This window comes from Apiospora marii (assembly GCF_038362585.1).
Source record: "Apiospora marii strain CBS 49790 chromosome Unknown utg000003l_segment0_segment0, whole genome shotgun sequence".
Taxonomy (NCBI): domain Eukaryota; kingdom Fungi; phylum Ascomycota; class Sordariomycetes; order Amphisphaeriales; family Apiosporaceae; genus Apiospora; species Apiospora marii.
Genome location: NW_027117374.1, coordinates 89,107 through 109,162, shown reverse-complemented (window position 1 = coordinate 109,162; position 20,056 = coordinate 89,107). Strand labels below are relative to the sequence as shown.

The 20,056-nt window shown below is 56.2% G+C and overlaps 6 protein-coding genes across 6 annotated transcripts; 4 read left to right on the top strand and 2 right to left on the bottom strand.

Annotated features, from left to right (window-relative positions):
• Nucleotides 1–1,989: 1,989 nt before the first annotated feature.
• Nucleotides 1,990–3,705, bottom strand: PG985_003487 (uncharacterized protein; the record flags this gene model as incomplete). The annotated part of the gene is made up of 5 exons (XM_066823256.1): nt 1,990–2,614; nt 2,721–3,195; nt 3,264–3,300; nt 3,363–3,458; nt 3,556–3,705. The coding sequence occupies 5 exons, from the start codon at nt 3,703–3,705 to the stop codon at nt 1,990–1,992; spliced, it is 1,383 nt and encodes a 460-aa protein (XP_066686416.1).
• Nucleotides 3,706–4,249: 544 nt separating this feature from the next.
• Nucleotides 4,250–4,723, top strand: PG985_003486 (uncharacterized protein; the record flags this gene model as incomplete). Its single annotated transcript, XM_066823255.1, has 1 exon — nt 4,250–4,723. One exon carries the CDS (start codon nt 4,250–4,252, stop codon nt 4,721–4,723), a length of 474 nt encoding a protein of 157 aa, XP_066686415.1.
• Nucleotides 4,724–7,443: 2,720 nt separating this feature from the next.
• On the top strand, nt 7,444–9,180 carry PG985_003485 (fluconazole resistance; the record flags this gene model as incomplete). Its single annotated transcript, XM_066823254.1, has 1 exon — nt 7,444–9,180. The coding sequence occupies one exon, from the start codon at nt 7,444–7,446 to the stop codon at nt 9,178–9,180; it is 1,737 nt and encodes a 578-aa protein (XP_066686414.1).
• Nucleotides 9,181–11,227: 2,047 nt separating this feature from the next.
• PG985_003484 (CHS2) lies at nt 11,228–14,792 on the top strand (the record flags this gene model as incomplete). The annotated part of the gene is made up of 3 exons (XM_066823253.1): nt 11,228–11,311; nt 11,399–13,562; nt 13,615–14,792. The coding sequence occupies 3 exons, from the start codon at nt 11,228–11,230 to the stop codon at nt 14,790–14,792; spliced, it is 3,426 nt and encodes a 1,141-aa protein (XP_066686413.1).
• A 1,521-nt stretch (nt 14,793–16,313) lies between these two features.
• PG985_003483 (DNA repair protein rad18) lies at nt 16,314–17,771 on the bottom strand (the record flags this gene model as incomplete). Its single annotated transcript, XM_066823252.1, has 1 exon — nt 16,314–17,771. The coding sequence occupies one exon, from the start codon at nt 17,769–17,771 to the stop codon at nt 16,314–16,316; it is 1,458 nt and encodes a 485-aa protein (XP_066686412.1).
• A 690-nt stretch (nt 17,772–18,461) lies between these two features.
• Nucleotides 18,462–20,056, top strand: PG985_003482 (uncharacterized protein; the record flags this gene model as incomplete). The annotated part of the gene is made up of 5 exons (XM_066823251.1): nt 18,462–18,515; nt 18,594–18,649; nt 18,710–18,912; nt 18,975–19,802; nt 19,887–20,056. The coding sequence occupies 5 exons, from the start codon at nt 18,462–18,464 to the stop codon at nt 20,054–20,056; spliced, it is 1,311 nt and encodes a 436-aa protein (XP_066686411.1).

Sequence of the window (20,056 nt, the reverse complement as noted above, 5' to 3'; positions counted from 1 at the left end):
CCAGCCTCCTTCTCCATACGTCTCACGTACACCTTCGGCCAGGGTGGGCAGGGTGGGCTGGATATCCGGTGGGCGTTTTGCATGATTCTACTTGTTAGACTAACAGGTAGATCGGGGTCGGTCTACGCGGCCCCTGCATGCCAAGGAGCCATTTGGCCTAAGGGATTCCTTCTCCAGGAAGCTAGCTGCGTCTCTCGGCAAATCAAGAATCGGTGATTGAACATGTAGGCATCGGATAGTGTGTTGCCCTGGCCCGGATATGCAGGTCGTCATGGACTGCCAAAAGCAAAGACGGCAAAGTCTCAGATCGTAGACACGGGACATCGGGACATCAACCACTTGTCCGGGGTAACAGAGTTACCGGAAGCATTCGGCAGGTTCCATAGGTCAAATAACCAATGTGATTTTAATCAACCTAAGGACTAAATAAACATATCTTGGTAATTAGGTTATGATGTTCTTGATATCCATTGTGAATTACGATTAGAGGCACTCATGCGTATGCCGCCTGTTTTGCCCGCAATGCTTAAAGATTAGGTAATCGGTAGCGGGAATACCGTATGCAGGTTACAGGGTATTGCGAATTTGAAGGATGCCGAAAGTAAGGCACTTGATACCCACGTGTGTGACTAGGCTGTGCAGCAATTAGACGGCGTGCATCTACGGAACAGTTACTACGAAGAACCGCTACTTCATTTTCAGTTTTGATGATTCATTCTCACACGGGCATAGGCAGAGAAGAAGAAAAAAGAAAGGAAAAAAGGTTGGAAAATGCAAAATGAACCGGCCGTTTTCGCCACAAGCAATTTAACCCGGAGAAGGGGATCGGGATCGCTGATCTTTGCTCCTCACTTATCGTCTTACCCGATCCCGCCAAATTGAACCCGGGGCAACTTTATTTCAACGACAGGCTTTTGGGAAGTGGGCGATGCAGCTACCACTCGCCCACCAAACATGCAACCTGGACAGTGCGGGCGTCGCACCACGTCTCCACGGCCTGCGAGCATGCCGATGAAGCACCGACCGTCTGCTCCTCCACCCACACAGATACTGCACGGCAATCTCTATCGTATATGAATACCTGGAATCCAGATGGGCTATGATGAATGCCGCGGTGGGTATTAAGGCCCGATGCGGTGCTAACGCGGCCGGCATGCAGTAAATGTATCCAATGCGGTTTCATTGCCCATCAAAGTTCATCTACGGTCGCTTCACGTCAACTACAAGCCTGACGTTTGGGACTGAGAGCTCAAGTGGTGGCAACCGAAGTGTGTGGACATGAACAAATCATCTGGTCATTGAGAGAGCCAAGGTCAACTCCTGTAAGTGGTATTGCCTCTGACTTAGAAGTACAAATAAGGAAAGCTCTTTTGCTGCCAAGCCGAGGAAGCTCGTACTTCTTGAAAATCAACGTGGCGGTGCTTTTACACATACACAGACGACGAGCCGCATGAAATGTCTCAGTTACGGGTTGCAGCCGCCTCGTATAGTCGGTACCGACAAAGTGCCCAGATGGGAGTGTAGGGACCACACTCCCAATGCTGTATGTGAGCAAGTAAAGATGAATGCAAACCCTCAAGTCCACTCCCGTCAATCAACAGGCCCAAGCCTGGTCAGTACTCAAAACCCCAGGCCACGGCCAACCTTTCCATTATACGTGTAAATGCTTCTGGAACCAAGAAACCCGTCGATCTCCTCGCTAATCCTCTATACGTTGAATAACGCAGTCAATTGCGAACTAGTCAAAGGGGTTTTCTGGACGATCTGCCTCGGTCATGTTGGCCGCCCAGGAGAGAGAGAGAAAGAAAAATAGTGACTCAATACAGATTTGAACATCTCGGCTCATATCAAGAACCTTGCATCATAAGAAAACACAAATGCATAGCAAGTTCGGTACGGCTACAATGTTGCCTGTCGCGATATTTTTCTGTCGTCATCGTATTATTCAATAACTAACCAACTACCTGGAGCAAGAAGCTAGAACAAGAATTATATCTGGTACCACTTGTCCTTCCGCCGCACGCTGTCGCTGCGCACCCGGCTCTGCGACGACCCCATGCGCGTGTGGCCCCCCTTGGGCGTCCCCGCCCGCTGCGGGCCCCCCTGGTAGCCCGCAAACTCCTCGTCGAACCAGCGGTCGACGCGGGCCTCCTGCGCGTCCAAGACGGGCGGCGCCACGATCCGGGCCGTTTCCTCGTTGCCCCCGCCACCACCGCTGTTAGTACGGTCGTGGCCCTTGCGGTCGGCGGGGTAGGGCAGGGCGTTGAGCCGGATCTCCGAGTCGCTGCGCTGGTGGTGCAGCTGCTGCTTGCCACTCCCGTTGCCGCCTCCCGTGCCGGGTCGGGTGGAGCTGCCGTCGGGGCTGCTCTCCAGATCGTCGTCGCGGTACTCGACGACCTGGACGCTGACCTCGTGGGTGACGAAGATGCTGCCGAGGTAGGGCGCCACGACGGGCCAGAAGATGGGGACCGAGGCGCAGATGGAGGCGACGTTGATCTCGAGGACGCCGAGCAGGATGCTGATGGGGCCATACCAGGTCGGGTCGTGGGTCGGGAACCAGCCCGCCTTGTGCTCGAAGATGGTCTGGAGGCGCCAGATGGAGAGGAAGTTGACGCTTGTCGTGTGTTAGCCAGGTGTATATGTTGGGAGGGTGGGGGGGGGGGGGGCAGCAGGTGATAGGCAACGAGAGAGAGAGAGAGAAAGTGAGAGAGAACACTTACAGAGCACCCATGAACAGCAGGGCCAGCAGGCCGAGGCGCATCTTGTTGGTCATGGTCTTGTTCATGTAGAGCTGGAAGGGCAGGACCAAAATAATCAGATCGAACACCATGTTCATGACGGTGTGGGCGTTGAAGGTGGTGGTGAAGGTGTCCGGGTCGTTGGAGCCGTAGGCCCAGCAGAAGGTGCCCGGCTTCTTGCCGAGGGGGTCGAACTGGGGCCCGCGCGAGCAGGGGAAGAAGGCCATGAAGGAGAAGGTGAAGCCCCAGACCAAGACGGCGGCGGCGACGGCGACGGTGGCCCGCCAGATCCAGCTGCCGCGCGGGAAGATGCGCAGGTACTGGCACAGCAGCGACAGCTTGATGAAGGCCGAGCCCAGGTTGAAGAAGCCGTTCATCAGGTAGAAGAGGATCAGGAACGACTTGAGGTCGCCCATGGTCAGCAGGATCATGTGCTGCCCGGCGCCGTAGTCGAGGGCTGGGCAAAGATGTCAGTACGAGCCCGTTGTTTGGTACTAGCTAGGATGGAGTGCCACGAATACGTACAGACGATGAACGAAATGGATCCCACTGAGCCCGCAATCTGTCGAGTAGTTGTCAGAGAAACTGTCTAGGTACACACTGGGAGAAGCTGGATGGACTTACAAGATACAGAAAGACAAAGAGATCATCCCAGCCTGCTGAGCGCACGGTGCGTAGTCTGATATACAACCGGAAAGTCACAAACGCCCATGACAATGTCTGCGGCACACACACACAAGAGTCAGCTCTTCCATCTATAAGCCAGCCACATAGTGTGTCCCATCTCTCGCGGCTTCGAATGCGGCATCTTGCGTACCAGGAAGAGGATCGTGAGGATCTTCAGCGTGTCCGGGTCGTTGGACCACGGCTTCGGCTCGCCCAGGTTGTCGTACGAGTCCTTGCCGAACAGGTCGATGAGCCGGTAGTCGTCCACGTTCGGCGGGAGGGCGGGGATGCTGGCGGCCATGACAAACGGCAATTAGGTGTAGGCTGAATCGGCTGCTAGGGACGATTATGGTCGTGGCAGTCGCAAACATATATCAAGCAGTCGAGAAGGCAGCGACGGGGTGGCGGCACCTGGCCACAAGAAGGTTCATGCGGGAATCGAAAAGGGCGCAGGAGAAAGATGGCCAGACGTTTCCCCTTTTTTCTTGTGTCGGATGATGATAACAGGTCTTGGCTTGTTGGACGAAGACTCCCGGGTTATATTATCATCATCATCAAGCCATACGGTCCGAGGAACCCAAGAAACAGCTTCTCCTCATGGTGGATGGCACGTCCTCTTAATAAGGGAGGGACTCACTCAGGTGGTAGTGTGGAGGAAGGAGATGACATGCATGCAAGATAGAGTTGTTTGAGAGGGAGAGCGACTTTACGTACATAGAATGCGAGACCATCAGAAAAGAAAGCGTGCTTGGCCGACAGGGGGACAGGGGCAGGGGCCCATAACGGCCGCTACGCTGCAAGGGGTAGGGGAGCACCGGGTGTGGAGACCACGAGTTCTATCAGATATGAGGGAAGAGCACGCTCTTCTTCCGGCAGTAGGTGCCGCAGGGGGACTGAGCGTTGAGGGCCATTACCGTCCCCAAGACCTGCCAAAGAGGCCGACGAAAAGACAGGCCCAGGCTGCTGGGATTCAAGAGAGGATTGCAGTGGTGCATCTTGCCCTTGCAGGGCCCACGGACGATCACCGACGAAGCTATAACGGGGCGTCTTATCGCCAGGCGGCCGCTCGCGCTGCGATTTCGAGCTCACGGCCCTCGAGAAAAAGAGATGACAGGAAGATCCCGAGTTCGCTTCTCTCTCCTCCCCCGATTGGCCGCATTGGATGGGCTCCTCATGGCGTACGAACGAACGAGGAAGCTGACCAGGTTTTGATTTTCTTCTTTTTTGTCCGCCCCTCCGTCTTCTTTGCTTCTGTCGGGGACGAGGTGAACGAGTCAGGGAAGGGACCACCCCGAACAGCTGCCGAAGCAGGACAATGAAACGAATCCAGTCGTGTGCATGCCTGAAGCTGGGGAAGATGTTCGTCATATGTTTCTACTTGGCTCTCTTTTCTTTTTCTCGTTACTTTTGCCGTGGCCCACCTGCCATTGCCTCTGCCTACCTCCCCAACACGTACTTTTCTGCCGTTTGCCGGACGAATAGGACCGAGCGCAGTTGGAATCCAGGGCATACATGCATACACAGGTAGAGGAACCGGAAGCAGCCCCGGCGAGGAAGAGGGTGGCGGAGAAAAGAAGAAGCAAGCGTCCCAGTCTACTTGGTATCAGGCCAAAGTTTTAACACCTTGGCAGGTACCGCATATTGGTTTTTATGCACGTTATATGCTTTTTCGTATGCAGCTATCTCTACTACAGTATCGATTGTAGCCCACTTGCTGACCTACATAAGCGTGAGAACAAGCGTACTACCTGCCAAGAGGTTTAAACTTACCCATCACACGTAGTAACTCTCTGCGGACTTTTCTTATTCCGTATGCCCTCTTCCTCTTCGTCCTCATCCTCACGCCGGTTGCTTTGAAACTCGACTTGCAGTATCGGACGTGCAGAAATCCGTCTCCACTGCAGGGCCAAAAGCAACGTTGGCTACCTATGTAGCTACTGTAAGTCAGATCGGATGGTCGTTGAACACACGATGCGATGGCCCGACCAGTGTGCGCCGGTGTAACCCTACAATACTACCAGGGTTCAGTGTTCGCTCTGGCGAGTGGGTTTAGTTCTGGGACGCTGAAACACTAATCCACTGCCATCCGCAATCCGCTGTCAGTAGATAGCACCAGGGACCCCCGGATCGTTGGTATTTTAGCATGTTCCTTGGGAGAGGGGGAAGGTGGCTCGTGGGCAGGCTTTCGTCGAGCCTTGATCCCAGACAATGCAAAAGGTTCAATTCCACGTTGCCGAGTTGCAGAAGGCTGGGTGACGAGCGACGAGGGTGGCTCAAGGGTGGCCCTGGCACACCGGGCGGGAAGAGCCCGGAAGCAGTTTTACCCAATGGAGTATTCAGCTCATCGAGGGCCAAAAGATTCGAAACAATGTTTGGAATTCGAGGGCTGCATTTGCAAGGTAGCACTCAATGGTAGCAGTGGGCGATCCCCCTCCCCTCCCAATGGACGGCTATGCTACTACTGTAATACAAAACGCGCCTGGGTCATCTCGTCCTGAGACATGAGGCACAAAACGAAAGAGAGGAGAAGTGGATGATGGATAGATGGATGGGTTAGTAGGATGTAAGATATGATCCATCGAGTGGGCTGGTTAACCTTAGTTGGGCGGGCTAGAGTCGAAAACCAGTTGGTGCCGGAGAGATTTGCTGCCACTGCGAGACTGGACATGTGGGAGAGCAGGGTGGTGGCAGTGGCCATGGCGCTCGGGACCCGCAGATAGATACAGCAGATGCAGTAGATGCAGCAGAAGCCAGATGCAGATACGATGCGATCCCAGTGGTTGGCCCGGTTGGCAGCGGTCAGCAAAACAAAAGTCTGTCGGTGCGCAGACCAGGATATTAATAAGATGCCCCACTGCACCCTCGGACCTGGCAATACTAAACAGGATAGATGATCGCCCGCAGGAGCGAGAGTGAGGTGCAAATTACCAAATTTTGTGACCTGTCTGGTTTTCACCGTTCGGTTGGCCCAGTTCTCAAATCTGTTTGGTTCGATGCCATATCAGAACTCAGATATCAGGTCGGGATGATGTGCTGCAACTGCTGCGTGAAATCTGCCAGAACGGGCGGGCAGGGGCCAGTTTCGTCCAGAATGCGACTCTGCATCGGAAATGAAACCCAGACTTCTGGATTGGCCCTCGAGAAAGATACAGAAGGGGGAAAGATGGACGGGCGGTCACTCGTATCACTGAGGGAAACGTGCAGATCTTCAATCATTCATGAGAAGGCAGATTCCTTGAAGTGGGAATTGACCAAGGGAGTTTCCATGAAATGGACGGACTGTCCCGGTTGACGTGGTGGACTGGACAGTAGGACTGGAGACTTCAGACTTCTGGAAGCAGAGAACGACATATAGCGTTGGCATAGCACATATACCCGTACCTGCGAGCGATGCGACCGTTGACAGCCAGCACGTCAGCATCGTGCCATTCGCAATCAAATCAAATCAAAAGTCAACGTGGAAAAGAAACGTGCAAGGGAAAAGGAAAATTGCGGCGCGAACCCCCCAATTGGCCAATCAAAGGACATTAGGTTCTGGCCCGGCGTTTTCTCCGGTTTCAAATTACACAAGAGCCCCAGAAAGTCAAGTGCTGACCGAAAACGCGCCTTTCTTCTTCTCGCAACCGCGAACTCATACTGCAAGCAAGCAATCTGTAAAGCGCCCGCCCCCTCAGCCGTTCGCCGGCAGACTGCATCCCATCGTGAATGGATTGCCGACGACGGCTCCGGGTGGGCTGGGTCCCACGCACTAATGGCTTCCGTTTTAGCGGTCGCAACGGTTCCTGGGGGCTTGGTGCTTGGTTGGGCCATCCACTACGTCATCAAGCAATCCATAGCCGGCGTCGGTCGGCTAAGCCAGAAAGTATGGATCGCAGCAATGCGACAGCCGACGAGCCAAGTAGGTAGGTATGTACGTAGGTTGGCAGTCATCGCCTTTTCTCGTAGGACCAATTGTCGCCGGCCTTCCCAGATGTTTGACTTAATAATAAACCTGGCGTGTACTTCAATCAACGCGCTCATTCCCCATTGAGACAGGACCATGGCTGTGATGAACCCGGAAGACAGCGACGATACCAACAGCCAGTCGACGACGCTCGAGTCCAGGCCCGAGTCGTCGCATCTGCACCGCCACGCCAGCACCGCGAGCTGTCCCGTGACCAAGCAGGAGCACGATGGCCACCGGTGGTGCGAGTGCGACCGCCTCGACTCGGCCGCGCTGGCGACGGGCCGCAGCAACGGCGATGGTAGTGGCAACCTGCAACTGCGGCGGACGGCCACGCGCGCCGACTCGGTGGTGGCGAGGATCCGGTCGCGTGGGGTGCCGACCTTCACGCACCCGCTGGCCCGGCACAAGACGACGACGGAGCAGCTGGTCGACTTTGACGGGCCCGGCGACCCCTACCACCCGCTCAACTGGAGCACCCACAAGAAGGTCAGCACCACGCTGCTCTACGGACTCGTCACCATGACCGCCACCTGGGCCTCCTCCTCCTACTCGGCCGGCACCGCCGACGTGGCCCGCGAGTTCGGCGTCGGCCAGCAGGTCGCCGTCCTGGGCTCCTCGCTGTTCCTGCTGGGCTTCGGGCTGGGCCCCCTGGTCTGGGCGCCGCTGTCCGAGGTCTACGGCCGCCGGATCGCCGTGCTGACGCCCATGTTCGTCGCCATCTGTTTCTCCTTCGGCTCGGCCGTGGCCAAGGACCTGCAGACGCTGATGGTGACGCGCTTCTTCGGGGCCTTCTTCGCGTCGGCGCCCGTGACCAACACGGGCGGCGTGCTGGGCGACCTCTTCACGCCCGACTACCGCGGCATCGCCATGGCCGGGTACGCCATGGCCGTCGTGGGCGGGCCGACGCTGGGGCCCATCGTGTCGGCGGCCGTGGTCGGGGTGCCGTCGCTGGGGTGGCGCTGGACCCAGTACCTGACGGGCATCCTGCAGGCCGTCGTGCTGCTGGCCGCGCTCGTCTTCATCGACGAGTCGTACCCGCCGCGCCTGCTGGTGGTCAAGGCCCGCCGCCTGCGGCTCGAGACGGGCAACTGGGCCCTGCACGCCAAGTTCGAGGAGTGGGACGTCAGCGTGTCGGAGCTGGCGCGCAAGTTCCTGGTCCGGCCGCTGCAGCTGCTGGGCACGCCCATCTGCCTGCTGGTGGCGCTGTACGCCAGTTTTTGTTACGGGATCCTCTACATGCAGCTCGGCGCCATCCCTTTTATTTTCGGCGAGCTGCGGGGCTGGTCGCCCTTCATGAGCGAGCTGCCGTTCCTGGCCATCCTGCTCGGGTCCGTCACGGGCGCCGTCATCAACGTCCTGAACCAGCTGCAGTATAATCGGGCGTACCGCGCCAACGGGTGCCGGGCCGTGCCGGAGCGCCGGCTGCCGCCCATGATGCTGGGGTCCGTGCTGTTCGCGTCGTCGCTGTTCCTGACGGGGTGGACGGCGTCGCCCGCGACGGGCTGCCACTGGATCGTGCCCGTGGTGGGGCTGTACCTGGCGGGCACGGGGTTCAACACCATCTTCCAGGCCGCCCTCAACTACCTGGTCGACACGTTCCAGGCCTACGCGGCCAGCGCCGTCGCCGCCAACACGTTTCTGCGGAGCTGCTTCGCCGCGGCGTTCCCGCTGGTCGTGTCGCCGCTGTATCACAATATCGGGGTCGGGCCGGGGCAGAGCATCTTTGCGGGGTTTGCTTGCTTGCTGGTGCCGGTGCCGTTTGTGTTTTACGTCTTCGGGCGGCGGGTGAGGGCGGCGAGTAAGTGGAGCAAGGCGAGTGTATATGATTGATTGATTGGATTTGGTATGATGTGAATTCTGGTTTGATTTACGTTTGATCATAGCGTATGTACAGTCGAAACTGCCATAGAGCGTAATAATAATATGTGACATTTCATATTGGGATTAGCCAGGGTCTTGAGACCTTTGGTTATTACTTGGAATCAAGTTCGGTTGGTAGGTTATCATTGACAGTCACCTGGAGCTTGCCGCTATTACATTTCCGATCGCGCCAATTGCCTTTCTCATTGCTTCCAGCACAGAGCGCAAGGTCTTATTCGTTTAGGATGCCTGATGTGTATGAGGCTCCTCTCAAGATTTGAGACAAGATCTGACTTGGAGTTATAGAGTGGAAAGCGCGAGGTGACTCGCTTATCAGTCACTCATATCAATTACCAATTGAGCTAGTTGCACGATCTCTACCTATTGCTTTCTCATTTCTACTAGCACTAGGAGAATGATCATCTTCCTCTAGCATAGCTAGTTTGTATGGAACTCTTGGTGGGCTTCATCAGGTCTAGTGTATGAACGGACTTGTTGAGGTTAGAGATGTCTGAGGTGGGTGCCCATCATTGGCTTCCACGGTCTTCCGACGCAGGCAGATATAGGCATCAAATACACCGAGCGCTGCAAGACATTGAACAGTCGCCACTACAGAGACATATCATACGGGTACGATAGAGAGCAGTTTGCACTGATCAACTGAAGATGATGATGCCTAGGTATGGTTTGAAAGAGGAAAATCACACGCGTCTCTTCCGATCGTGTCACGATGGTGGTGTCAACCCCAGCAGAGATCCCATCACCGCTCTTTTGAATAGGGCTGTACGGAGTATCTGCACAGCATACCCAGCACGGATGTGGGTAATCCGGGCGAAGATGCAGAGAAAACCTGTATGCACGAAATTTGTTGAAATGCACGAAACAGCGGTACGAGGCACCGAGGCACCACGAGGCAGAAGCACGAGGAAGAAAAGAACCATGCCTTTTGCCCACAGTGATGCGTTTGCATATGGAGTCGGGAGGACACGAAGTTGAGGAGCATCGTCGCATCGAGGAATTTCGCTTGGCTGCTTTGCTAGAGCAACCAGCTGCCCGGCCCAATTGGTACAAGTGCAGGTGGGGAGCTGGGAGCTTGGAGCTTGGAGGGGGAGGAGCCAAAGCTCTCACTATCGCCCGCCTATTCTGCAAGACATCTTGGATCTGTGGGCGGGCGGGCAAGGGAATCGAGCAGACTAGAGGACGGAGAATAAATGAAAAAAGAGCTAAGAGGCGGAGGGCGGAGGCACATCTCCAGCTGCAGCGTAAGTAATCAATTGCAGCCCAAGGGGGGAGGGGAAAGAACTAGGAACGAGAACGAACTGATTGATCGAGGAAAACGAATTCCCTTCTGCTCTCAATCGTTTCCCACTGGAGGCGCAGCAGTGAAACCACTGGCGGGTTTGTTAGTGACGGGCACTAGCTGTTTGGGTCACACCCGGCGCTCGTTTTTCTTGAAATCTTACGTCTCGATGTTACGCGCCGAGTGGATGTTGTCGGGCCAACCACCCAGCTTCCCTGAAAACAGTAGCGGGTCAACAATCGCCTGCGCCCTCCTGCCAACCCAACCTGCCTCTCCATTGAACAAAGGCTACTCCCCTCCCCCCGCCGAAAAGCATCTACATCTATGTACCTGCATCTGCCTGCCTGGAGAAGAGCCAATTGATCGGAGAACCACGTTGGCATCTCTGCTCAAGTGCATCAAACCCCCATCCATCCATTGAACTAGAACTTCGTCACTTCATCTTTTGGTTTTATTTCATTTTCTCTTTTCCCCCCTCCCAATTCCCCGTTCCAATAAGTGTACCTGCCTGCATCTTTACAACATTAATGCGGTACAGCTGAGCTGGTTCGGAATCATTGATACCCACAACACCCATTCCACCCACCTTTCTAATCGCAGCCCAGCGCCCAACATTGGAGAAGGCTTTCATCATCGCATTCTTGGAAAGCTCACGACCGGAAATTCCCTGTTTTGGTTGCCATCGCCACAGCATTTCTTCCACCAGCGCCCGCCGCCATGGACGGTCGACCGCCGGATTATTCCTCGTACGGGAACAGCTACGACGATGACCTAGATCAGACACCGACAGCCGGCAGTGGCGTAAGACTGCTCACGTCCATGGAGGGGGAATCCTCCCCAGAGTCACGCCCGTATGTAATTCCACAACTACCTTTACCCTCATTCCAGCTGTACCTGCCACCTTCGTCTGCTTTACCAAGTCGGCAAGAAGAAGTCGAAGGTGCCGGCAACAACCCACAGGAAGTGTCAACCTCCACGCCCGAGCACCTCGAAAGGCTCCGGAAACAAGAAGAAGCCCCAGCGCCCAAGTGTGTGTCCTTCGCCGAGACGGTTACTGGTGGCGAAAACGACAGCAGCAGCAGCAGCAGCAGCTCCAAGGCTACCAAGCGCAAGCACTTCGTCAGATCCAAGCGGACCCCGACTGTAAAGTTGCAGAAGAGAAACCGGCCCTCCAAGGTTACCGAGGCACCAAGTACCGCAGAAGACCTGCCGACCATACCAGAAGGCCCATCTCCTAGAAGAGCGTCGCTTCGCAACAAACCACCCAGCGGTGGACGTAGCTTGACCACGGAACAAGCCCAGTCCTCTAGTACCGCCGACTCACACAGACCTTCCAATAGTATTCGACCGACACCCCGACGATCCTACGCGCCCTCGTCGTACGCGCCCTCGTTTAATTCCATCAGATCCTCCATTAGAGACCCGCCGCACATGCCTCCGCCGGAGCAATCCTACTACCAGTCGCGCGACGACGGCTCGCCTTCCAGGCCATGGACGTCCTCGAGGATGTCCACCAACACCGACTACAGTTACGATTACAGCAGGGTCGACTACAGTCGCCCACCCACCTCTCATGTACAATATGAACCCTCAGATCTCAACGGAGGCCCTCGCCCGGGTACACCCTCGTCCAGGTACGGGGGAAGCCCCCGCCGACCGCTGCCGCCGGCACCCCTGTTTACGGCAGGCGGCCAAGGCTCTGTCTACACGGCCGATGACGCCACGGTCAACATCCCCCTCGACCCGGACAACGACGACGTCTTTGCCGATGGCACCGACATCAGTGATCGTCGCTATAACCGCGATTCTTATGCGGCCCAGTCTCAGTTCACGCTCAACGAGTTCGAGCCCGAGACGCCGTTCGACGACAAGACGGAGCACTACGGACCCGCGCCCGATGGTCACCAGGAGCGTCGTGGCGTGCGGGCGCCCCAAATTGCCAAGAAGGAGGTGCAGCTGATCAATGGCGAGCTGGTGCTGGAATGCAAGATCCCGACGATCCTGTACAGCTTCCTGCCTCGGCGCGACGAGGTCGAGTTCACGCACATGCGGTACACGGCCGTGACCTGCGACCCCGACGACTTTGTCGACCGGGGCTACAAGCTGCGACAGAATATCGGCAAGACGCTGCGGGAAACGGAGCTGTTCATCTGCGTCACCATGTACAACGAGGACGAGATTGGCTTCACGCGCACGATGCACGCCGTCATGAAGAACATCAGCCACTTCTGCGGCCGCAATAAGTCGCGCACGTGGGGCGAGACGGGCTGGCAGAAGATTGTCGTGGCCATTGTCTCGGACGGACGCGAGAAGATCCACCCGCGGACGCTGGATGCGCTGGCGGCCATGGGCGTCTACCAGCACGGCATCGCCAAGAACTACGTCAACCAGAAGGCGGTGCAGGCGCACGTGTACGAGTACACGACGCAGGTGTCGCTCGACTCGGACCTCAAGTTCAAGGGGGCGGAGAAGGGCATTGTGCCGTGCCAGCTGATCTTCTGCCTCAAGGAGAAGAACCAGAAGAAGCTCAACTCGCACCGCTGGTTCTTCAACGCGCTCGGTAAGGCGCTCAACCCCAACGTGTGCATCCTGCTGGACGTGGGTACCAAGCCAGGTAACAACTCGCTGTACCACCTCTGGAAGGCCTTCGACACGGACTCGACGGTGGCCGGGGCCTGCGGCGAGATCAAGGCGATGAAGGGCAAGTTTGGGCTGTCGCTGCTGAACCCGCTGGTGGCGTCGCAGAACTTTGAGTACAAGATGTCCAACATCCTGGACAAGCCCTTGGAGTCCGTCTTCGGCTACATAACGGTGTTGCCGGGTGCTCTGAGCGCCTACCGGTACCATGCGCTGCAGAACGACGAGACGGGCCACGGGCCCCTCAGCCAGTACTTCAAGGGCGAGACCCTGCACGGCCAGCACGCCGACGTCTTCACCGCCAACATGTACCTGGCCGAGGACCGCATCTTGTGTTGGGAGCTGGTGGCCAAGCGAAGCGAGAGATGGGTCTTGAAGTACGTCAAGGGGTGTACTGGAGAGACGGATGTTCCTGGTAAATTTTCGTTTCCTTTTCTGTTTTAGTTTACCTACTAATCCCCCGACAGACAGTGTCCCGGAGTTCATCTCGCAGCGTCGTCGCTGGCTGAACGGCGCCTTCTTCGCCGCCGTCTACTCGCTCGTGCACTTCAAGCAGATCTGGACGACGGACCACACCCTGGCACGCAAGGTGCTCCTCCACATCGAGTTCCTCTACCAGTTCCTACAGCTTCTCTTCACCTACTTCTCCCTGGCCAACTTCTACCTGACTTTCTACTTCATTGCCGGCGGTATCGCCGATCCCAAGATGGACCCGTTCGGGCACAAGATTGGAATGATCATCTTCACCATTCTGCGCTACAGCTGCGTGCTGCTCATTGCCATGCAATTTATCATATCGCTGGGTAATCGGCCGCAAGGCGCCAAGAAGCTGTACCTGATCAGCATGATTGTCTACGGCATCATCATGTTCTACACCATCTTCGCGTCCATCTACATTGTGGTCAAGCAGCTGACGGAGAAGGAGCAAGAGCTGACGCTGGGCAACAACGTCTTCACCAACATGATTGTCTCGATGGCCTCGACGACGGGCCTGTACTTCCTCATGTCCTTCTTGTACCTGGACCCGTGGCACATGATCACGTCGTCGGCGCAGTACTTCATGTTGTTGCCCAGTTACATTTGCACGCTGCAGGTGTACGCCTTCTGCAACACGCATGACGTGACGTGGGGTACCAAGGGTGACAACGTGATGAAGACGGACCTGGGTGGGGCCATCGGGAAAGACGGCAAAGTCGAGCTGGAGATGCCTTCGGAGCAGCTCGATATTGATTCGGGCTACGACGAGGCGCTGCGGAACCTGCGAGACCGTGTCGAGGTGCCCGAGTCGCCGCTGAGCGAGGCGCAGATGCAGGAAGACTACTACAAGAGCGTGCGGACGTACATGGTGGTCTCGTGGATGATTGCCAACGCGATCCTGGCCATGGCGGTGAGCGATACGTACGGTAGTTCGGGCATCGGCGACAACTTCTACCTGCGCTTCATCCTGTGGTCTGTGGCCAGTTTGGCGCTGTTCCGCGCGCTGGGCTCCGGCACGTTCGCCCTGATCGAGGTGGTGAACATGGTGGTCGAAGGCCGGGTGCGCATGAGCATCAAGGTGCCGCAGTGGATGGGCGGCGTAGGAGAGAAGATGTCGGAGAAGATGAGCTCGATTAGCAGCTCGGTCAGCAGCTCGGTCGGCCGCTGATGCAGGCTGCTGCTGATGACGGGTTTTTTGAAAGAGAATGAAAGCGAGAAGAGGGGACGAGGCTTAGTGATGATACCCAGCAACGACGACGACAGGACCATATGCATGCCTACGAAAAGAAGACAAGAAGGTAAGCAGGGAAAAACGGAGTTTTAGGGTTCTTTTGGTTTTTTTTCCTGCTTTGGAACGATCCGTTTGCGAAACGACGTGTCTCGAAAGACACGACGATACCCGATTGCAACGGATGGGATGGGAATAGTTTTTACGACGCACGCGACACGATTTTTGAGAGAAGAAGAAGAAGAAGAGAAGGGGAAGCGAAGGCCACGAATGAAGGATATACGAACAATTATTATGTAATGAAACGGATGACTAGCTAGCTGAGCTGTGTGGGAATGATATCATGTACGGTTGTTTGCACAAATGTCTGAATGTTGCTTGCTGGGGCGGGAAAAATTGAAATGTTGCTGAAGACTGAATTGGCATGATGACTGAAATTTTTTGACTTGACTACCTCTCTATGTGAATACTGTGACTGTTATCTCTGAGTGAAAGGGTGATGATGGCCTATTCGTGATTGACAGACTAGGGGGGAGGATAAATTGTTAGGTGTGCCCGGATGGAACTACGTAGGTGGTGGGAAATGCAAGGATATCATAGGTCAAGTTACTTACCCTGCCCATTGTGACTGCGTTCTTCCCTGCTTGCTGGTCCTTACCATTGGGAAAGGAGATAGGAAAGATAGGTGTTGTCAATGGACTGTGCGGTGACGGATAGACACACCCACCTCCAACATAAGTGCTATGAGTGAATCCAATAAGGAGCTCAGAAGTGAGATTTGCAACGTTTCACCAAGACTTGATTACATACTGGCTAGCAACAGAGAGGATAAGGAGGAGGAGCAGGAGAGAAGAAAGAGGATCGGAAGAGGTGTTGATCAGTGCCACCGGGGCCATCGGCCATCGTGGGCACCGTTCTCGCAGGGGATGCCGAAAGAGAACGGGTGAAGAGAGGCAAGCGATGAGGACGGCGGTTGCCAGAGATCAACCGATTGATATCATACTTGGCGATGCAAAGAATGGACAAATGGGGTTCTCGCTGGAAAAGGAACCCCCTCTTCTTGTAGCATGTCTTGCCCAGCAAGCAAATTCACAACGTGGAAGGGAGGGCTGGGCAAAATCGTGCCACGATGCTTTGGGTACATAGTTATGCCGTAGGCATGAAGAAACCCCGTCGCTCAGAACCACTGGATATGCCGCCATTCGCTGTTTTCAATGTATCGCATAAGAAGCTGAAATGTTATTCAAACACCACACATGCTGATCACGATACGAAGATATATGAAGTGCAGGATTTCATTGATAAATCTCTCATTGCAATATTATTCATTATGCGTCAATCCATAGGGGTATCAAATAGCGCAGCTACTATACAAGGCAATGGATGCTATATAAGTGCACGCCCGCCGCCGGAGCGTCTTTCTAGTCTAAGTAAACGTAGCCTTGTGCATGACCTCTTCAACTAACTCGGCTCGCTGGCTCCGTTCCTCGACCGATCCAATGCCGCAGCGGCTTCTAACGGGGGTGGGTGGGGCAGTTCAGACATGGCATATGACCTGTCGGGCATACACGGCGTTGTGTATTCGTAGCTGGGGGCGGCAGCAGAACCGGGATTTGTGGGCGGTTGTACCATGGAGAGAGGAGCCTGCTGGTCGACATCCATGCGCGATGGCGAGGCAGAAGAAGGAGCTGCCGCCGCGGGCGTCGTAGTAGACGCACCAGTACTGTGTGGTGGTGACGGCGTCTCGGTGGTTGGTTGATTTTGGTTGGCCTTCTGCAAGGCTTGCGCCCGGGTTTTGCGCGCACTGGCGACGAGGTCCTGGAAGGAGGAATCGTGCTTGGCCGACCAGGCGGCGTGGTCGAAGCCCTTGTCTTTGATCTGCTCCCCGAGATGTATGGATCTCGATGATGTAGGCGCCCGTGCCCCCAACGTCTTCTCCCACACCTCGAGCTCCTGTAACAGCTCCGACTTGCGCTTCGGGTGTAACGAGTCGCAGTTTGCGTTCCATATCGTGATCCACTCCTGGTGCCGCTTCTCGAGGATCTGCCGCGTGCCGTTAGCGGGAATGCCTAGATCGGCGAGCTTCTTGCGGAGCGCGGCGTCCTTCAGCATGGAGTAGCTGAGGGTGGGAAGTCGCTCGGGTTTCGGCGGGGCGGGCGCCGAAGTCGAGAGCACCTGGAAGCCGTTGCGTTGATTACTTGTGTTGGATGTGAACTTTTGCTTCGGTGGTTGGGTTGGTAGCTCCCGAGGAGCGCCGGGGCACGAGCTGTCGATATGTCGGTCCACTTGCACCTCCTTCATGCGCTCGAGGCAGATGGGGCATGCGACGAGCCCGTCGTTATAGGTCTGGTCGGGCGCAGGCACCGAGTGGTGCGAAGGCACAGGAAAACTAGCTTCTTGCCGCGCCATCTCCGATGTCAACTCGGCACCTCTTGTTTTGCTCTTCCGGGCCGAGCTGCGTAAGCGCTTGGCGGGCTGGTATTCTCCTCCTGCTGCAGCGGCGTAGTCTTCATCCCCCCCCTCCGCGTCCAGGGCATGCTTCGGCGACGACACCGAGGACGAAGTGGCTGCCACGGGCACCTCGACGGTGAGCACAGTTGGGGGTTTCCGGGCAAGGTCGAGAAGGTCGGCGCGGGTCTTGACGAAGGCGAGGACGGCTTCCTCCATGGCCCAGTTACTGCGGAGCTTGGAGACCTCCTGGACGGAGCGGCAGAGGGAGCACTTGGCGTCGGCGGCGAGGGCGCGGCGGATGCACATGGAGCAGAAGGTGTGGTTGCACGAGGTCAGCATCGGCGTGTTGTAGAAGTCCTTGCAGATCTGGCAACGCAGCGCGGCCTCGACGGCGGCCAGGCCCGGCAGCGGCGTCGTGAGCCAGTCGGTCGAGTCGGCGATGTCGTCGAAGGCTTTGTCGGCGGCCATGGCGCTGGTGGTGGAGCTGGAACGAGGGAACTGCTGAGATGGGAGACGACGGCAAAGGTGCAGCGGGCAGGCAGGGAGTACGGTAGAGGATATCGATCTATGCCGAATGGGATCGACTGTGGTCAAAGCAGAACAGGGGAAAAGAGAGTGTCTAGTGTCTCAATTGAAACAGGCTGGATTCTAAATGCTTTGTTTGAATTGTCGATGTTGCCCTTGTCTTTGCAACGGTTGTCTGGCCAGGGTCTTTTTGCAGGGGCCTGCGGCTGGCTGTGAGATCATGGAACTCGAGGTCAGTCAAAGACGCGACTGCCAATTAAGAAAATACGCCTGGAGTTGCTGCAAGGCCCACTAAGTATTGCCTGGCGGGTTTATTAGTGGCCTGTCCCATAAGAGTGGCAGCAGGTAGAACGCCAACGGGGCCCGGACACCACCCAAAAATCCAGCATGGCCCGCACGTGAGATCGCGCCCGCGACGCGCTCTCGATCCATCAAATCAATTAAACCCGCCCAGCCTATCATTCATTAGTAACCGTTTCGTCCTATTCGACGGTATGCATCGGAATTGATTGTGAGAGAGCACCAGCGACAACATTAGCCAGCGCTTTTTCGACCATATCAGACGATCTACTGGAAACAACACCCCACCAGACTCTCATTCTTCATCGTGTGCCGTCCATCTTCGTCGCGGCCATGGACGACTATCAGCTCTTCTTGGCGCAGCAGATCCTTACCGAGGACAAGCTTGTGAGTGACTCTGCTACTGACTTGCTGGCAGTTGCCATCGCGCAACCCAACGCTTGCTAACCTAAACCCTACCCCAAGATGACCTACCGGCTGCTGAGCCGCACAATGAAGGTTCATGTCAACTTAGCCAAACAGTAAGATGCTTCCCACCTATCCACAAACCTTCATCGCCGCGCCACTAACTCCGATTCCAGGATGCTGTATGAGTTTCACAAGTCCCAAAATGAGAAGAACCCCAACTCTCTCATGGCAACCTACCTGGTCTACGGCACCAAGAAATCCGATGAGCAGGATGGCGATGTCGAGATGACCGACTCGGTTTCTGATAAGGACGAGACTTTCTCGGAAACCGTCCCTACTAAGACGCTCGAACTCATCAGGGAGGAGACGCTGCAGGGTAAGTTATCCATGGCCCGTGGAACCATTGCGTTTGAACGTAATACTGATATGTCCCTATAGATACCCTGCAAGCATATGAGGAGGTCACTTCCATTCATATCTACAGTCTCGCGCCACATCCTATGAAGGATCTGCAATTCCTCTCGGATGCTGCTCAACTGGTAGTAAACCAGACAATCGAGGAAGACTCCTCCCTTGCCGGCTCCCAGACCTACGGCACCATCTTCAATCCTCATGCGCGCAAGAGAGAGCGTCGTGCGGGTGCTTCTGCCCCCGTCCCACCTGTCAAGACACAGCCCAAGGCCCCGGTGAAGCAGGAGACCAAGCCGACGATCAAGGAGGAGCCAAAGGCAGCAGCAGCAGCCTCTACGAAGGAGGCCAAGGACAGCAAACCGGCCGCCAACACTGCCTCCAAGAAGATGGCGGCCAACGCCGCGCCGGCTTTGAAGCGGCAGGGTTCCTCGGGCGGCATCGGCCAGATGTTTGCCAAGCAGGCCAGCAAACCCAAGAAGCCCGCCGCCGCCCCCAAGCGCGAGGAGGTGCAGACCCCGGCCTTGTCGGACGAGGGCGAAGACGACTCGCAGGCGATGCCCGAGCCGGCGATTCAGAAAAACGAGGAGGACGGCAAGTCTAGGAGAGACCGGCAAGCGGCACTGCGCCGCATGATGGACGAAAGCGATGGAGAAGAGGAAGAGGCGGACTCCAAGTCCAAACCCGAGAGTCCGGCCGAGGATCCCATGGAAGAGGACACGGCACCTCCCGAGCCCGAGGCTAAGGCAGCGGAAGAGGAGCCTGCTGAGGTCGTCGCTAGCACCGGCGACGGCAGGAGACGCGGCCGCAGACGGGTCACGAAGAAGAAGCAGATCATGGACGACCAAGGCTATCTGGGTAAGTGTTGGCTGCGTGATTGAGATTCATCTATTGCCGGGAAAGGTTTCGATCTATTTGCATTTGCTAACAGCGAGTCTACAGTCACTATACAAGAGCCGGGCTGGGAGTCTTTCTCTGAGGATGAGGCACCGGCGCCCAAACCGCAGAAGGCGAAGCCGGCGACCGCCGAGAAAGCGGCACCGGCGGCCAAGGGCAAGAAGGCGGCGCCAAAGGGCCAGGGGAGCATCATGTCGTTCTTTGGCAAGAAATGA